The sequence below is a fragment of the Lathamus discolor genome, chromosome 18 (assembly GCF_037157495.1).
Source record: "Lathamus discolor isolate bLatDis1 chromosome 18, bLatDis1.hap1, whole genome shotgun sequence".
NCBI lineage: Eukaryota > Metazoa > Chordata > Aves > Psittaciformes > Psittacidae > Lathamus > Lathamus discolor.
Window position 1 is genome coordinate 1209827 of NC_088901.1, and position 17759 is coordinate 1227585.

Genomic DNA, 17759 nt, shown 5'->3' on the forward strand with positions numbered 1-17759 from the left:
CAAAATTAAAACCAGGTTTTATTGTAAAGTTGCACTCCAATTTGTACCATAATTCTTTATAAACATAATATACAGGAAGATATTTTACATGTAGCACACCAGGTGTATGATGGTACAAAATTTACAGTTCAAGATACTTATCCAAGAGTCACCAACCTCAGTTTGTGACAGCAAGTCCTAAAGATGCTTATTCTTACAGAGAGGACTCTTACTATTAATCTGGTCCCTACTTTAACACATTCAACATGTAATCACAAAGGTCAGAAATGCTTTCTATTCTGTCTCAGTTTCTTTCTTCTTTAGAATAGCTGTGGATGGGTCCTTATCTAATTTCCTCATTCAAGAGAGGGCCATTCACTACTAGCTGTTCAGAAACTGATGATTTCTCTTGGATGAGTGCAGCAGGAATGGATGATTTAAGAGCCTTCAGTTGGGCAAAACAAACCAAACAGCTCCCTCCCCCCAATACCCCCCCCGCCAACATACCTCCTTTCCCTCTCCCACATTATTCACATTCTTCCCTCTCCCCACATACACACACGTGTATGAATATAAACAGGAATAAAGACTTGGAAAGAATTCAGTTATTAAGCTGCCTCATTAAAGAGTGTGACCTTTTTTAAAAGTATACATTTCAAATATAAATTAGTGCTTTTTAAAACATCAAGCTAATAAATGCTTAGCATTAGCGAAAATAAGACACTGGAGGAAGCCATAGGCAGCTTCATACTGGGAGTATAAACAACATATGTCCTGCCACAGTTAACACTGCTTTTTCTTACCCCAAATTGCAGAAATACTTCCTTCATCTGTGCTTTAAGCAAACAGCAGCATTTCTGCATCGTACCTGTCATTTGGTATTTTCAGATGGAACTGATACCACTGACACGTGTGAGACTGTGAGGACAGTATAAAGTAGTGTAAAAGTTTCCTTAATGCTTGGGAAAGACCAAGTTAGCATTTCACTCCAAGCCAAGCACGGATTTTGTGCTCTCATTTGCCACAGAGAACGGATTAAAAAGGGAATAAACAAGACCATTCCCTGGAAATAACTGGAACTTGCGAGCTAAGCGACAGCTCAAGAGCATACAGCAACTTGTTTACCTTCCTGATGGCTGCTGGCAGATCTGCAAAAGAAACCACAGCTGGCTAAGAGACCAGGTGCAACCTCTGGCCCTAAGCAGAAATACTCAGCTCTCCAAGTACTGGAATATGCTTCGGCTTTGACTTGTTTCCTCTGTGCTGTCCACCCTAGACCGTTTGGTCAGAGGTGTTATTACTGCAGAAGGACCTCTTTTCTTCACCTGCAATAAGATAGGTTGGAATATATAAAATCCTCAAAGTTTTAATTCTGAATTAGGAGAGAATCATTTGGTGTGAAAGCACACACTAGGAAATCAGACAGAATACTTAAAACAGCAATGGGCTCAACTGCTTGGCAGTGCTTTGTGCCTGTACATTCAGGTGATCTACACAACTGGCAGCACATTCCGCACTGATCTTTACCTGAAGTCTGGATTTCTCCTTTGCCTCTTCACTCTTGTCTGGGGAAAGCGTATGAAAGACAAAATTCCTTGAATTTCGAGGTGCATTTGGATTAAGATCTGACATTGCTGCTAGTTTCTGAAGGACAGCTTTAGGTCTGTTCAAGAGAGACCCACTTTTTACCTGAAGAACAAAGAAATGCTGTGTTAAACCACTCACATGAGCAAAAGTTAGAATCATAGAATAGAATCATAGAATAGTTAGGGTTGGAAAGGACCTCAAGATCATCCAGTTCCAACCCCCCTGCCATGGGCAGGGACACCTCCCACTAAACCATCCCATCCAAGGCTTCATCCAACCTGGCCTTGAACACCGCCAGGGATGGAGCACTCACAACCTCCCTGGGCAACCCATTCCAGTGCCTCAGCACCCTAACAGGAAAGAATTTCCTCCTTATATCCAATCTAAACTTCCCCTGTTTCAGTTTTAACCCGTTACCCCTTGTCCTGTCACTACAGTCCCTGATGAAGAGTCCCTCCCCCCAGCATCCCTATAGGCCCCCTTCAGGTACTGGAAGGCTGCTATGAGGTCTCCACACAGCTTTCTCTTCTCCAGGCTGAACAGCCCCAGATAAACTACTCCCTACTATGCAAACCAGAAATGACCAGAACCTAGGGGCAGCTGACTGCTGTGTTCTACAGATGTGGTTTGGAAATACCATTTTGCAGAACCATCACCAACCTGGATATCACTGGCTGGTCTGAATGCTTCAAAGGGGTTCCTGGCTAACAGTGTTGTGTCTTGTGCCACTACTGCTGGGCTTGCTAAGAGAGACAGAGGAAAATGTTACACTCTGAACTTCATTTGAAAGGCTGTAGTTTTATATTCAACTGAACAATTAACAACAGACAATGTGTGTGGGAATTTACACCAAATTATACTATGAGCCACGCAACAGATGACTGGCAATTAGTTCCATCAGTCACAAGTGAAAATTTGGTCAGGAAACAGCCTTTCTCGAGTCATGTTTTTGCCACAACCAAGGCAAACTTAAACTTGCTTTCACTACATTACGTAGTGTTTCCTCAAGTCACAGGTATTTGGTGAAACTGCTAGGCTGTACGTCACTAACAGTCCACTTCCCTGCAACTTAAAGGCAAACAAGGGAAGACTAAAAGACTAAACAGATGTACTTCCATTCTACAACATTTGTTTCAAGAAGAAATATATTTAATTATGTAAATACATACAATTATCACCCACCTTGCAGCTGCATATTTTCAATACTTTTATACCTTCAGCTTTTCTAGTTCTGGAAGATTTGAGCTTAGACTGGTATAAGAAAACCAGACACGAGTTTCCTGATCCCTGGAGACCACAAGTGCTGACTGAAAGTTGAACTTTTTCTCTTGTTTGATTGTCACTTCAATAAAAAGTAAGCTTACCTTTCTTCTGTAGGGACTTAGCAGTTACTTTTTTTGCTAGCTTCATGAATTGGCTGTCTTCACCTATTTCTTCCTCTTCCTCCTGCTCTTTATTTTTTTCCTTCTGCAGCAAAGAGAAAACACTTCGTAAAGTTGTAAAAGTTCATCTTCAGAACAAACATTTCATTTGATATTTTAAGTAGACCAAATATTCTCATTATATACTCATTTTTATTTACTTTGTACTGTAAAAATGTATTGCAGTTTCTTAGATACTTTATCATCTCCATCTATTCATGAACAGTAAACCTGTAGCATCACATTCAGCTGATGCATCTGACCTAATACTGAAACTTCCAAAACTTGAAGCAGCAGAAAGCAGATTTAGTCCAGCTTTGAAGCCGACTTGTTTCGGAGCATATTTGTTTAGCCTCTCCCTTCTGAATTAGTTTCTCTTTGTACAATACTTGTAGTAAAGTAGAATTCATGATGAATTCAAAGGTACGTTTAGGAACAGTATTGTTTCTAGTTTAAACTTGAGGAGCTAGCAATTTCACATCTAGCTATGGCATAAACACTAAGCAAGATGCCTTTCTTGAAAGTAAGTAATACCTGTTCACGAAGCCACTGCTCTCGTTCAAATCGCTCTTTCCTCCATTTCATTTCTGTGTCATCAAATTGTTCATTTTCATCATCATTATCTGAGTCTCTCTGGAACAAGTCAATCTGTGAAGCATAATCTGGACAAAGAAAAGAACCCAAACCCATTAATTTAAAAAAAGGCATAAAATACGTAAAAACACCAAAAAAAAAGGAAAACCCAACACCAGACATCCTCCCCTCAGTTCATTTCTGAAAGACCTTATTTACTTCTGGAGGAATACAGAGAGCTATTTCATCTACACACACACACACTCTTCCCAGTCTTTCACCCCCATCTATTAACTATGGATTAGAAAGGCACCTATGTTTTTCCATCTGAATCTCCTCATCCTGCCAGGACCATCACTATGCAGGTCACCATCAATGAGGTATCTCTCCTGGTACAGGCGTAACTGGCGCTTGTCTTCATCTAGCACTGCTTTCCTGTCAACACCAGAGAAAGAGGAGGTTAATCCAGATGATAATCCAAGAGCCATCCATGACTCCACACAAAAATATATGCTAATACTGTCACTGACATGTGTAATTTCTGTACTTGGTTCTCTAATTCCTCTTCGTTAGGGAGTTCCTCATCAATAACCTCTTCTTCATATTCATTGAGGTCTTCACCATCATATTCATCCTCACTTCCTACATCACTCCCCGACAGCTCTGCCTCATCTTCCATGAATTCCTGCAGTCTTCTATAAAAGAACATTAAGAGAGTTCAGTTCAGAAGACCAATAGTCATCACACAAACCTGAAAGCAAGATTTATCTTCTGACATAAACCAAACGTATCCTAAATGAGAAATTACTTCAGCTCTTGAACGTCTAACATGCACAGCCTGCCAACATGCAGCACTCCAAGTTATCATCACCACATTCCTTGCCAGTTGCCTACCAAATGGGATGGCAGTAACTGCCAACTAGATGTTTTACTTACTAGAACAAATAACTATCTTAAGTTATGAGGAATGACAGCAATACTCTTGCATCCCTTTTTCTGGTCAAAAAAAAAAAAAAAAATAAATGATGCACTGCTTTCACTGTTGTCTTTTGATTTCCATCTATAATGAAAATTCAAATGGAAATCCTCTATAACCCACCTGCAACAGAGTTAAACTCATTTAATGCAACAGCACCAAAGCAAAAAAAGCAGCCACAGACAACACAATCATTAGCTACTAATGCTGAGGATGGAGTAATTACAGACTAAATTCCTAGTTCTATTAATATTCTGTTCTGTCTGGCATTAAGCTACCAAAAGATTTATTTACAGTTTTTTCTTCAAGCTGTTTCTATGTCTCAGCAATTGCTCTTCGTCATCACTCATTTCTGCTGCTTCACCATCACTGTCTCCACTTTTTTCATCCTGCCAAAGAGAGTTTTCAGGAATTAACAGACATCTGAAAGTGGACGGCTTTGTAACACCAGCTTCTTTTGCTCTTCAATCAATAACACAGACTAAACCGGCAGAGAGTTTTGGGAGGACTTGCTACACTACAATGCTTTATCCAGTATACCATAATATTAAGAAGACTTTTAAAATGATCCAAACATTGCCCGCAGTTGCTTGATATGGAAGTATCAATACTTTGTATTGAAGGTTATAATTAAAAAACTAAGGAGATAAATGAAATTCTTTTAGGCAGAATGCTGCAAGCAGCTTGCCTTGCTCCATCAGTTCATACCTCTTCACTTTCAAATGCATCGTCATCTGTTAAAAGCTGAAAGTCACTGATTTCTTCTTGTTCTTCTTCATCTTCCTCTTCCCTAAGGGAAAAGTAAATGAAAGAAATACACTTTTTCATTTCACCTCCAATGATGGCTTTGCAATCATTCAAGGCAAAGTTTCAACCACTACAACAGCTGCTATCAGGCAATTACCTGTGAGTGCTCAAAGAGCTACAGTCTCTCAACAGCATTTAGCTTTAAGTGCCCCAAACCCCCACTGGAACTGATGTTTAAGAGTTCAGGTCTTCACTTGCAGAAACCATGGGACAGGTACTAATTTCTGAGTTTGTCTCCTTCTAAAATTCCTCTTCCATCCCTCTAGAATTCCCATTTGTTAAGCCTCATTATTCTTTTGTTAGGCAGCCATACACCTTTCTAGTTTATCAGTGGAAAAAAAATGCAAGCATCCAACTTAGATTTGGTTACGGTTCCAGCAGCTTGGCAAAAGACCAGAACAGAATCCAAAAGTCCTACTTTCTAACGTTTTCTCAGTTTGAGGAAAGTTATTCAACACTTTTTACTATCAGTGAAAGACAAAGCAGAACTTCCCTTCACAGTAGCTGTGGGAAATGGTACATGCTGCCAATTTAGAGAGTGATTGTCGAGCAATTTGCACTATTCCTCCCCTTCACCTCCAAAACAGACCACACTTCTGCTCACAGCACTTTGAAGTTGAACATGAAAACACATTAAAAGTGAAATCAGACAAGTATCCCTACAAGCTTCTGTAGATTTTAGGAAGAACAATGCTAACCTGTCTGTGGGAAAGGAGCCTGAACAAAGTGCTAGAGCTTCTGCCATTGGATCTTCTATGTCACTGTCTTTTTCTGCCTTGGAAGATACTGATGATGCCCATGTTGGGGAACCTGCTACAGAAAGTAGTAAGATAGCAACTTATCAGACAGATATACTTCTAACTCTTCCAATGTCAGAGAGCATCCAAAAAATAACAGCATGGTCCCACAAAGGCGAGTAATTGTTAATGCTCTCAGAAGTTCCACATTTGGCCTTAGTCCCTTATCATAAAGCTTATAAATCAAGTAAACAGCAAAGCTGAAAACAGAATTCAAGACTTACTCTGAGACACAAATTTTCCTGAACAAAGATTGAGCAATTCTTCCATGTTCTGCTTTTTGTTGCTACTGGTATTTGGCACGTGTTCAGCTTGACTGCTAAACTTTCCAGAACACAAATCCAGTAATTCATCCATATTGGCATCCATTGCATTCTCATCCATACTAGCCAGGGGCAGCTGATGCTTGGAAGACTGGTATTTATTCCTATGTTGCCCAACATTCAAAAACCTGAAAGAAAGGCTGTAGTTAGAAAGATGCTGCTGGTCTGTATGTCATGTTTCTATGTTATACATTAAAAGGCACAAAACACTATGCTTTACGCCTATTACTTACCCATCTGCATCAAGCAGCTGGCTCTGAGTGTCATCTTCCAAAGAAAACTGGAACTGTGACTCCCCAGCCCCTGGAAATAAACTCTTTGGCTCAGGAGAGGCATTATACAGATCCTGGGAATCTTCTATGGGAAGAGAAGGCTCAGATGTCTTTCCTGAGCTCTAGTCAAAGGAATACACAAATATACAAGTCATTTGTCTTGCAAGCCTAGAATTCAAAAGCAAAAATGGGATAAAACATTTAAACTATTTTAAAGGATTAACACCAGGCAGGAATCAGGTATGTCCAGACTGCTCTGATAAATCATAGGAGTTCACTGTTGTGTAGTCCATGTAAATGTGCTTAAGAAACTATTTACAATGTACATATTTTAGATATAAAAACCAGATTACAGCATCTTTCCTTTGATGTTTTAGAACACAAGTTTCTATAATGTCATTTTTATCCTTTCCAGTGCAGAGATACTTTAAAGTCCAGGGAAAGTCTGCTTTTCTGAAACCTTACTCACAAGAGTATTTGGCTAGATAGTGCCTTCTGGTATTATTTTCTTTGATAGATCCAACAGGCACAATAAAATACATTTATTCACTACCCACTGAGTAAATATATGACAGGAATAGGCCTCAGAAGCTTACCTTGGAAGCAGAGCTGATAAAGCTTGTTTTGAAAAAACCTGGGGAAGGCGACCTGAAACCTCCTGCTGCAGATAAGAAGTTCCCTCCACGTGATGCCTGTTTGTTACAGGGCTGATACGATGGAATCATGGAGCCAATCAACTCAAAGCTGCTGTTATGGCTATTCTCTTTTGCTAGTGTTGGTAGGGAAAAGGAATCATCATCCTCTGGAAAAGAAGTATTAATACACTGCTTAACTTTCGAGATCCAGTAAAACCTCAAGATACTGACACAGGTGCCACATTTGACACCTCGCTAAAAGTTCACTTTCGTGCTTATGTTGGATTTTTCCTTCAAAGGATGCATATTACACTTTTTACTGAATTTCATCCTATTCATTCCTGACTATTTCTATGTTTTCCAGTATTATTCTGAACTTCATTCTCCTCTAGTTTTTTCAAACCTTCCCATTTTTTTGGCAGTCTAAACTTTTATAATCATCCTGTATAACTATACAGGTGATGAAATAAAGACATCAAATACCATCTCAAAGAGAAGCTTCTATGTGTGCCATGTGAAAGGGAAAAAAAAGGCTAGTTACCAAAACAGTTCTACTTTACCTAACTTGGTAGGTCCTTTGTCTGCAGCTTCTTCCATTTCAAGTTTCTCATCAGGAAGAGAATACCTTCAATTCATTAAATAAAATGAATTTGTCAGTATATACAAGATGAACATGATTGTCTGTCAAACCTAATTGCAAAAAACAAGGTAACACACAAATACATCTAGCATCTAGTATGGTTCAATTATTCCACTGAACAAGTTGCAGCCATTAAGTTTAAAGCAAATATATATGAATGCACATATAACTACTGGAACAAACCAGCAAATACCTATAGAAAGTACTTTAAGAATATCTGTGTATTTTCACTGTAGATTCTAAATTGCTCAGGCACCTTTTTTAAAGCCTGGTTTATTTACCCCAGTTTTGAGGAGCTGTCCTTAAAAAGCATTAATGTAGACTCTGTTGAAGGTGGTTTGAAAACAGAATCACAGTGCACAGATTTCTCCAGCTTTTCACCATCAATTGATTCTTTGTCAGTTTCTTTATCACACTCTTCAACATGTTTCTCTTCTGTATCTTCATTATCCTCCTCTGCTTCACCAAGCAGAAATTCCTCATTCTAAAAAACAACCCCAAACAGAGCAGAGGTTTTTTCTTCTGTCAGTTTCCTTGCATTCTTTTTAAGAAAGCATTTTAACACAGAGAAGGAAGCTGAGGAACATTCACAATTCCTACATGGACCCATTCCACTCAGACAACAGACACAGAGGTACTTGAAACAGCCAAGCTGTTCTGATGCTTTTTCAGAAGGAAAGGCCAAGGTAAATGCTACACCAGATTGGGCAGCTGACCTCAGATTATCCCCTGCTAGCAATGAGCCAAGGACATATAAGAAGAGAAAGAATCTTTTATGCACTTACATTTGGTTTTGGTACTGTTTAAGCAAATAAATATGAAAAGAAAATATGAATAAATTCAGTTTTAGGCAATCCAAACCCTGAACATGCCAACGACAGCAATTTTTCACCTTCTAGGACACACTCATGGCTATTTCCCGTTAGTAACTTAAAGTCTCACTTCACTGGAGGGAGGCAGCAGAATCAAGCAGCTGTACATTCTGTAAAAATGTTGCCTACAGACCTCATGATCGCCTTCTTCCTCTTCAGACTCATCTGTCATCTCTTCCTCCTCTTCCTCCTCTTCTTCCTCCAGCATCTCCTCATTATCCAGCTTAAACAATGCCTGCCGCTTCTGGCGTTCCTCAGTCCTGCGGAGTTTCATGGCCTCCTGGAGTTTAGCCTTCAGTGCTTGGAGCTTTTCACCTGGACAGAAGCGCATAAATGAGCCCATTAGATGAACAACAGTATAGCCTTAACCTCACTGCCTTCCGGCATCCAAATCAAGTGTAACTACGTGCATAAAAAAGGAAAAGTTACTTGGGTTTTAGTGTTTTTATGAATTGATCTGGCAGCTGTAAGAGCTGGAGCAGCTTCAATGAGCTCAATTTAAAGACAACACAACCTCATGAATTATCAAGATTCCCCATTATCCCTAAATTCCATTAGTGCAGCACACTGAGAATAGAATCCTACTCTCCATTGTCTCTTTTGGGAACAAGAGCATCCAGCTGCCATGGGCAGATATGTTACAGCACAGGAAATAAGAGCAGCTAAAAATAGCATGTACTCATAAACGCAGCCAAAGAATGTATTTATTTCAATTGATACTATGCAAGAGTCACATGCAAATTCTGTTTGCAAACACACACAATTCTATTAGAAACTGCACTATAGAAATAAGTATGAGATCTAATAAATGGTAATAGTTCAGAAGTCTGAGCACTGATTCGATCAGTTAATTAAGAGGTCTATTCAACATTCATTTTTAAAATGGGGCTATCCATTAGAGGGAACACCCTAATTTCACAGATGAAGATCCCTTCACTTGTATTTCATAGGGCAGCACTGGAAAAGGGAGAAATAAGTTTGTGTGTGGGAAGACAGTTTGCCAATTCAATCATCATCACTTCTCCCCTCACCAACCTGGCTTGGTGTGGACCATTTCATCCAGGCTCTCTGCTGCTAACACTGCTGGGACCACATCTGCCTTTAGTTCCTCCTTTCCTTCAGATGTAGTCTCCTTACGGATAATGTTCATGTTTATGGTCCGTTCAACTTTGGATTTTGATGTCTGAAGAGTGTGCTTCAAGAAACGTGCTTTCAAGGCTTCCAATTCTTTAAATACATAGTAATTAAACTTTAAAATGCAAATTTAGCTCATTTTATAGCATTTAAAAGCACTGAGTATTAATGTGTCAAGAGTATGCCTCGAGATTCCCCCCCGCCAAAGGAAGTTGGTTAAAAACTTCAATTCTTTATTAATATTTGCAAACCCATTCTATTTGGCTACTAAACCAATAAACCATTACAGAATATTTCTGCTGTAACTTGTACTTAATTGCTATTGGCTAATATTAAGTTACCTTACCATTAACCATGGTTTATTCACAAGACCGATTCACTTCCAGTTCTAAATTTCTGCTAACACAAGTATGTAAAACCAGACTGATGGCTGAAAAAGTCAGTGGTAAACACTCTGGAACACAGGCCAGTTTTTCTTTCCAAATAATTACTGCATGATGCATTTTGAATCCATTTGAAAATATGCTCTCACATGCTGTAAATGCCAACATAATTCATGATGGAGATATGGAAATAAACCATTCATTAAATAGTTATCACTGAGCAGTCCTTCAAGCTTTCAAGTATTAAAGACTCACAACTTCCCTTTTAAGCACCAGCTGAAAGAAAAGGGATACCAACATTAAGCAAAGAATCCACAGTAATAAGTGGATGTGCCTGACTGTCTTATCACCTAAACAGGACAGAGATCAGGCCTGAAAAAAAAGAATAATCAGATTTCCTAATTAAAGTCAGATTAAGCCTGCTTAATTGGACAGATGAGATAAAATAGCAACAATAAAAGCAATACCTTTACTTGAATCAGATTCATCCAGGTTTATGAAGGATTCATTGCCAGAGTTGATTCTTGGCTTGATGGACAGGTCTATTCCCAGTTCTCGAAGTTTATCCAACTTGGACTTCCTCACTTTTTCAGGCTGTGCCACCACTCCAGGCTCCTCTTGTTGACTGCTTTTTTCACATTGTACATCTGGTGCTGTTTCACCTCTTTGCTCAAGGGCAGCTCCATCAACTGCTAAAGGTATTTCATTCTCTTTTTGTTCATGACAATCAGTGCTTACAAAGTCAGAGTGCTGTTCTTCTTTATTATCAGTTGTCGCAGCCCCAACTGCCTGACAATCGTCACTGTCCTGCTGGGGTTTTTCTGCACCATCTTCTGTCAAGTTCTTCCCTACATCAACAAGAGGCTTGTTCACAGTAGCACCAACATCTTTGCCAAGATTTGTTTCTGGTTCATTAGCTGCTGATTGATCACTTTCTATCTGCCCATTTTTGCAACCTGTGCTGAAGTTCTTACTGTCTGCAGGCTCTTCATTTAGGGATAGCTGGTATTTAGCAGACCTAACAAAAAAAAAACCAAAACCGTATCACCCATGGGTTGTATTGGTTAGTTACACTATCACAGTACAAAATTCCCCAAGAGATTTAGTGACTATAGTAGCTTAAGTATTTTACTACGCATTACTCAAAAGAAGAAATAGTCCAAGTAAAATGTTGTGGCTCAGTCTGAACCACATTAAACTAATTTTGCATGAGCATGTTACTTCATCTGGAATTACTACTATACCCTGATTACTTTAGCAGTACAACTGTATCAAGAGAGGAGCATTGTCTTACGTTAACAGTGACATACTCCTAATTTCCAGGTGCGTAAGTCTGTACAATACCTTTGGCATGCAGAAGTCTGGTTAGCCTCAAAATTTATGAAAAGATATGAGAAAGGTTTAAGTCCTTACTTCAGTAATGCCATGGCATTTCCTTGACATACTGGTCGAGGTCTACGCTTGAAGAAGTCATGAACACTTTTGGCCTCAGGCACATGATAAGGGAGAGACACTGATGATTCTACCAGAGAGAGGAGGCAAAAGAACATTTAAAACATCATGCAATGCATTTATTTGCTATCTCTGAAATTCAAAGAAGCTTTACAAGTATTTCGCAGTAGAGATATCTACTAGGCACAAACAGCACAGTTTAAACTTGAATCCAGCAAACACTGCTATTTGGGAAGGGGTGCCAATAGCAACAGCCTTGAAAACCAAATATGCAACATGTCCATGGATTCATTAGCAAATTAACTGTGATGTTGGTATCAGGATGCCAAGACCAATTTTAATTTTACTGCATGCCTTTCAAGCTCTAAATATTGCACTACCTTTACACAAATTGACAGGTTCAAGTGTCTGCACAATTATATTTTTTCATTAGTTACAAAGACACCTTTTAACAGACCCTTGAATAAAAATAGGGTCCTTGCCCCCTTCAACCCTAAATAACTCATGCTAAGTGAAAGAAGTTGCTGATCTTTCAAGTAAATTCTTTCAGTTTCTCCCATTTGTAATAGTTTATACCCCTCTCCATACAAAGTTTTACCTCTAATAAGTCGTTGGGTCTCACTATGCAGTTGTTTAATGGCTTCTTTACTCAACCTTGCTGCTTTCCGTTCCTTAAAGAAAGAAAAGCTTCTGAAGTCAGAAAAGAAAATATGTGACTAAGTTTATTTTTCCCTTTCAAAGAGAAATGGGTCAGAATAAAGCATCCAATTAAAAAAAAAAAGGAAGATTAAAACCATCCAACCAACAAAACTATGGGGCAGTGTGCATACAAAACACATTTGAGTCGCTACAACAATGGACAGCTTTAAAAAGAATACTTCACCTTCCTTTTTGGTTCTTTTTCTACAGGTTCCTCATCTTCATCATCAAATACATGTTTGTAGCCTTCATCCTCAGGAAACCGTTCTTTGTTCTACAGTGCATAAAAGGAGACTGATTCAGTTGTCTAGATACACAGGCACTACCAAAGGCAAACAAGTCAGAAGCAAGAAATAATTGTACTGAATCATCACCAGTCAGCAAACCCAGCAAGTATTCTCATAAACCAAACCAAATCCCACATAACACTTATGGCAGATTTCCAAAGCTCCTGCTATAGCATTATCTTTATAACTTTCCAAGACAACATGTCCCAAAGGGCAAAAAACAAAGGACCGTTCTCTTCTCTGTCACACCAGTAGAAGCCCACCATTGTCAAAAAGCTTTAGCACATGCTCAGGTACAAGACTAATAACCAGTAATCTTGTACCACTAGCAAATGTTACCTTGTATTTTTTCACTTTGTTTTTCACTGCTGCCCGTATTGATTCTATTGACTCTTCATCCTCGTTCTCCTCTTCTAAGCCATTATCAAAGAGCTCCTTGTCATCAAGAAGACATCCACTGTCATTTAAAGGATACCTCTCACCACCATCTACATGCTTGTCGTAAGAATAAAATATTTACATAATTAATTTCAGAAGATCCCTTTCAGTTCTTTAACGTTAATTTGACTCTCAAAAGGTCTTGATGAAAAAGATTAGAAAAAGTACATGTCATATTTAATCTAGTATCTCATGTGCCATGCAAGCCAGTCCTACTCACTACTGGAGCAGTATTCCCTATGCGTATGGTAAGTAGGGAACTTCAGTAATGACTGAAAACCAAAATGGCTCAGAGAATAAATTAACACATGAAATATGCATTTTATAAATAGCAACAATATGCAACCTCCCAACCAGATGTCTATTCAGAGCAGAATTCCAGTTCAAAAGTAGTCCAAAGCTTCGTCCAGAAACACAGAGAAAGCTGAAATACCAATCAAAGCAGTTTATGCACAGCACAAACCCCCAAAGAACTCCAACAATTTCTGCCTGACACTAAATTATCAAGGGCTGGGGTTTGCACTTTCTTTGTGGATGAAACTGGTATGCTCCCCGTGGTGGATACCACACCTGCTGTAGCAATGTGGACACCAGCAATACTGGAACACTGAAACATACCAAATGCAGTAATAAACTTAACTTAGCTGACAAAATCTCTCAGATTTTCTGCCAAAATACACACCTCTGTGCTAGGCTGCTTCTCTTTTTTCAGCTTTCTAATGGAGTCAGCTCTTTTCTCCTTTTTTCGTCTCGATTTTCCTACAGCATTTTTTGCTGTCTCTTCTTCAAAATCCCCTTTATATGATTTATGTTTTCTGTACTTTTTCCCAGATTTTAGGGGTCTCTCATCTTCCAATTCATTCTCGGACAAGCCAGACCTCCTGCTTGATTCAAGGCCTTCAGCCTGCAGTCGGTCACCAGTGTCACTGTCATCACTATCTAACAGGCCTTGGTAAATCTGATGGGGTTTCTTGTTCCTCAGGGCTGTAATGTTTTCTTTTTCCTCCTCATTTTCCCTGTCTTTGCCTGGAGTTCCATTCTGCACAAAAGAGCCACCATCCTCTCCGTCTTCACTCTCACTGTCCTGAAGCACCTTCTTGCTTTTTGCCTTTTTACGCACAAAAATCTCTTCCTCTGAATCTGATAAAACATATTAAAAGAAATGACGCATGCTACAGGGAAAAAACTGCCCCATGTTAATTAACAACCAGTCCAACATAAAGTTATGCATCAGTGAGCAAATCAACTTGAACTCAAGTTTTCACCATCCCCTTCTCCCTGTAGGGCAGGATATGATTGATCCAAATTGTTGATAGGTTTTTAACCTTTAAAAAAAAAGGGCAAAGCTGAAAACCCTTTACTTATAGTGACTTGTCTTGAAATGCTAGCAAATGCTTGCAAATACTATTAAAACCAGCAGTCACTACACAAGTTAAGCAAATAATAAAGGGAAATAAGCAATTAGAAGACTCACAACCAATTTGCTATTTCCCTTTCTGCACCTCAGAAAGGTTTTTCACAGATTTACAGACTTCTGCACACATTCTGAGCAATAAGAGGCATTTTGGGCTCCTAGAGGCTAAGCCATGATAACAGCCTAAAGAGGTGTTCGTAAACTGGAAAACACATCATTGAAGGTAACAACTACCAGCCACAGTTCACTGAAGTACTACAGACCTCTATCATCAGGAGATGCTGTCCCCTTGCTGAGGTGACCCAGAGAGGTTGTTTCACAGCTGCCCTGTCCGCTGTCAGAGTCACTGTCCAGGGGTTTCTGCAAGTCTGAACTCGAGTCTTCTAATGGAGACTACAAAGCAAAAATCACGTTTCCCTTACTTCATGTTATACAGCAATGACCCTTGGTGCTGAACTGCATCCCAAAACCTTGGCTAACCCCTTACACACAGTTATATAGACATATTACCATCACATTGTATGAATTACTTGGCATTTACAGGAAATGTCAACTTATTAATACTTCAGGCCAGCTTGCACACAGGAAAAGGGGAACCCCCAAACCAACTGACCTGCACTGATTATCTAAAGCCATTACAACGCAAACTCCATTCTCTCACTCCTGCATTTCACCTGAACCAATTAAAACGGGACCAGAAGACACCTGCAGAGGGGCTCTTTAGAAAGGCTCCTCCGCAAGGCGCCGGCTCCTTCTGCGGAGGAACGGCCGGGCGGGGGGGGACCATGGAGAGACCCCCACCCAGGGAGAACGGGCCCCAACACCCGCACCGCCCCGCGGCGCCCAGCATGCACCGCGCCCGCGGGGACAGGCCGAGCACGGCCCTCCCAGCACGCACCGCGGGCGGCGAGGCGGAACGGCCGGGGGTGCGGGGAAGCGCAGGCTGCGAGGAGAGCGGTGGGCCCGGCGAGGGTGCGGTGCCGCCCGGAGAAGGGAGGCTCCGCTGCCGCTGCTGCCTCACCCGCTGCCCCACCGAGCCCTCCGTGGCACCACCCTCAGCAGAGCCCCAAGGCCGCAGGCAGGCTATAAGCTGCTGCTGCTGCTACAACTGCTGCTGCTGCTACAACCGCTACCGCCGCCGCCAGCGGCCGCCGCCCGCTGGGCAGTGCCGAGGGACAGAACTCACCTCAGCGGGAGCCGCCATCACTACGACCCGCTCCCGCCACACAACCGCGTCCGACCCCGCTTCAAGTCTTGGCGCCCTGAAACAACCCCGCCCATCCCCAAAGACAGCCAATGGCTGCCCCGCAAGCCCCACCCATCGCCTTTTTATTGGGAGGTTTCGCCGCGTAGCCCCGCCCCCTCCGCCTGGCCCAATCACTGCTCGAGGTCCAGGCCCGTGCTCCATATAAGAGCATCCTGCGGGCCGGCCTGCCTCGCTGTCAGAGGGGAGCGGGTTCCGTGCTGCCGTGGCCGCGCTCGGCGCTGTCCGCCCGTGGCTGTGGGCCCTGGGCCGTGCGGGTGGTAGCGGCCCTCCCGATGTGGCTCCGGGCTGTGTGGGCGCCCTGGCGGTCTGCGAGCCCCCTCAGAGCTTAGGATGTGTTCTAGAGCTCCCGTGCGGTCAGCTTGGCCCTGCTTGTAGAACCAGCCTGAGGTAACAGCGGTGTTGGGTGCTGTGCCACCTCAGGAGGCCGTGGGCCTCTTCCAGGCATCTTGCAGGTACGTGTTAGTGGGAGTGCAAAAGCCTTCCCTGAACAGTTGGGACTGATGAGTACAGATGAGTCTGAGCAGAGAGGTCTTACCCCTGAACCTGTTTATCCATGTAAAGCAGCTCCACCATTTAACGCCACCAGGCCTGCAGTATGTAAGGCCTAAAAGCCACCAAAAGGGGAAAGGCTGGCAGGTCAGAACTCAACCTTGGTGCCTGAGAGGCTTCTCCAGAGCCACAGAAGTCATGGAAAGACACAAAACTGGTTTTGCGTAAGCAGCTCTGAAGTGTCACCTGCTCTTTCCTTCCCTAGGACATGGAACTTCAAAGGGTGATTGCAACCCATTTCCTACCCCTGGCAACTGGAGGAAGCATAATGAGGTAGGGTGAGTGTCTGGGACCTTGTTCTGAACCAGAGTCATGGATGTTTGGTGCTCTTTCAGCATTACATTCACCATTTGTAGAACATACTGCTACAGCAGTGCTTCTCTTCCAAGTCGCACAGCAGCAATCTGCTGCCACTGAAGGCAAAGCCCAGAAAAAAGTATATGTAAGGCACAGCTTCGTGGGGGATAAGGAGCAGATGGACTGATCCGCTACGATACTTCATGTAGGGCCAACAAGTCTGAGAATGGAGGAAGTGAAAAAAGCCGGTGTCTGTGAAACCCACTGCAAACATCACAACAGTTCTGGTTTCCTGTAGCTACTACACGAGCTACAGTAATTTAATAATCACTATTTTGTAATGGGGGCTCTGCAAACCCACCATTAATCAACAGAACTAAGGTATTGTCTCTAACCTAGGTAAGGAAAAGAAACCCCTCGGTTTTAGCAACAAATGAAATTACCTGGTTTAAAACATGTCTCCACTTTTGTGAATAAATAACCTTGAAGCTTTTAGAGTTGTATGAATGTAAACAAAATGTATCTAGGCAATATTTAAGACCATCTGTCCTTTTTGTCTACAGAACATTGTGTTCCTTGCCATAGAAGCAGTAACTCTGCAGACCTTTGCTTCCTGAGGCCCTTCTCTAACTGGTAATGAATGATGCAAAAAGGGTGGTGATGGTGTCCTAGAAATTCCTGGAATTTTGGGTCTTTCTAGGTAGTCTGCCATTTAAAAAAACCAAACCTAGACAACAGATTTTTTTGACTTACTCAAATCTGTAATCTTCTTACAGATTACACCTGTGTTAGGAATAGTTTTGAGAGTCAGGTGGCAAGGAAAAGGTGGCAAAAAGATGAGCTGCTCTTAGGGTATTTCTGATCCTGTGTTCTGTTACTCACACCTGGTATATTGAGGCAGTCTCCTGGAAGAGGTGATTCTTGATGAATGTTTGCTATTAAGAAGGTTTAAACTAA

At 41.4% G+C, this 17759-nt stretch overlaps 1 protein-coding gene across 3 annotated transcripts; it reads right to left on the bottom strand.

Moving 5' to 3' along the window:
* CLSPN (claspin) lies at positions 1–15974 on the bottom strand. Of its 3 annotated transcripts, none has more exons than XM_065697822.1 (25): positions 15876–15974; positions 14953–15082; positions 13958–14415; positions 13177–13272; positions 12735–12824; positions 12450–12522; positions 11813–11921; positions 10867–11417; positions 9918–10109; positions 9016–9197; positions 8292–8494; positions 7931–7995; positions 7332–7537; positions 6697–6857; positions 6365–6591; positions 6042–6156; positions 5245–5326; positions 4831–4925; positions 4091–4255; positions 3874–3995; positions 3522–3649; positions 2931–3033; positions 2227–2309; positions 1507–1668; positions 1–1304 (listed from the first exon to the last, which is right to left on the bottom strand). In XM_065697822.1, exons 1-25 carry the CDS (start codon positions 15891–15893, stop codon positions 1191–1193), a joined length of 3930 nt encoding a protein of 1309 aa, XP_065553894.1. In that variant the 5' UTR covers positions 15894–15974; the 3' UTR covers positions 1–1190. The 3 variants fall into 3 exon arrangements, with proteins under 3 accessions (XP_065553894.1, XP_065553893.1, XP_065553895.1); XM_065697821.1 differs by having other exon boundaries at positions 13177–13332; XM_065697823.1 differs by having other exon boundaries at positions 1217–1304; positions 1507–1544; positions 13177–13332.
* Between the last annotated feature and the right edge of the window lie 1785 nt (positions 15975–17759).

What these genes read in the sequence shown, in the direction of transcription:
- CLSPN (XM_065697821.1), bottom strand. An exon ending in AAAAAGAACCAAAAAGGAAG is followed by an intron (nt 12,523 to 12,734) that starts GTGAAGTATTCT and finishes TCTTTCTTTAAG; the next exon opens with GAACGGAAAGCAGCAAGGTT. An exon ending in ATGCATTTGAAAGTGAAGAG is followed by an intron (nt 4,926 to 5,244) that starts GTATGAACTGAT and finishes TCTCTTTGGCAG; the next exon opens with GATGAAAAAAGTGGAGACAG.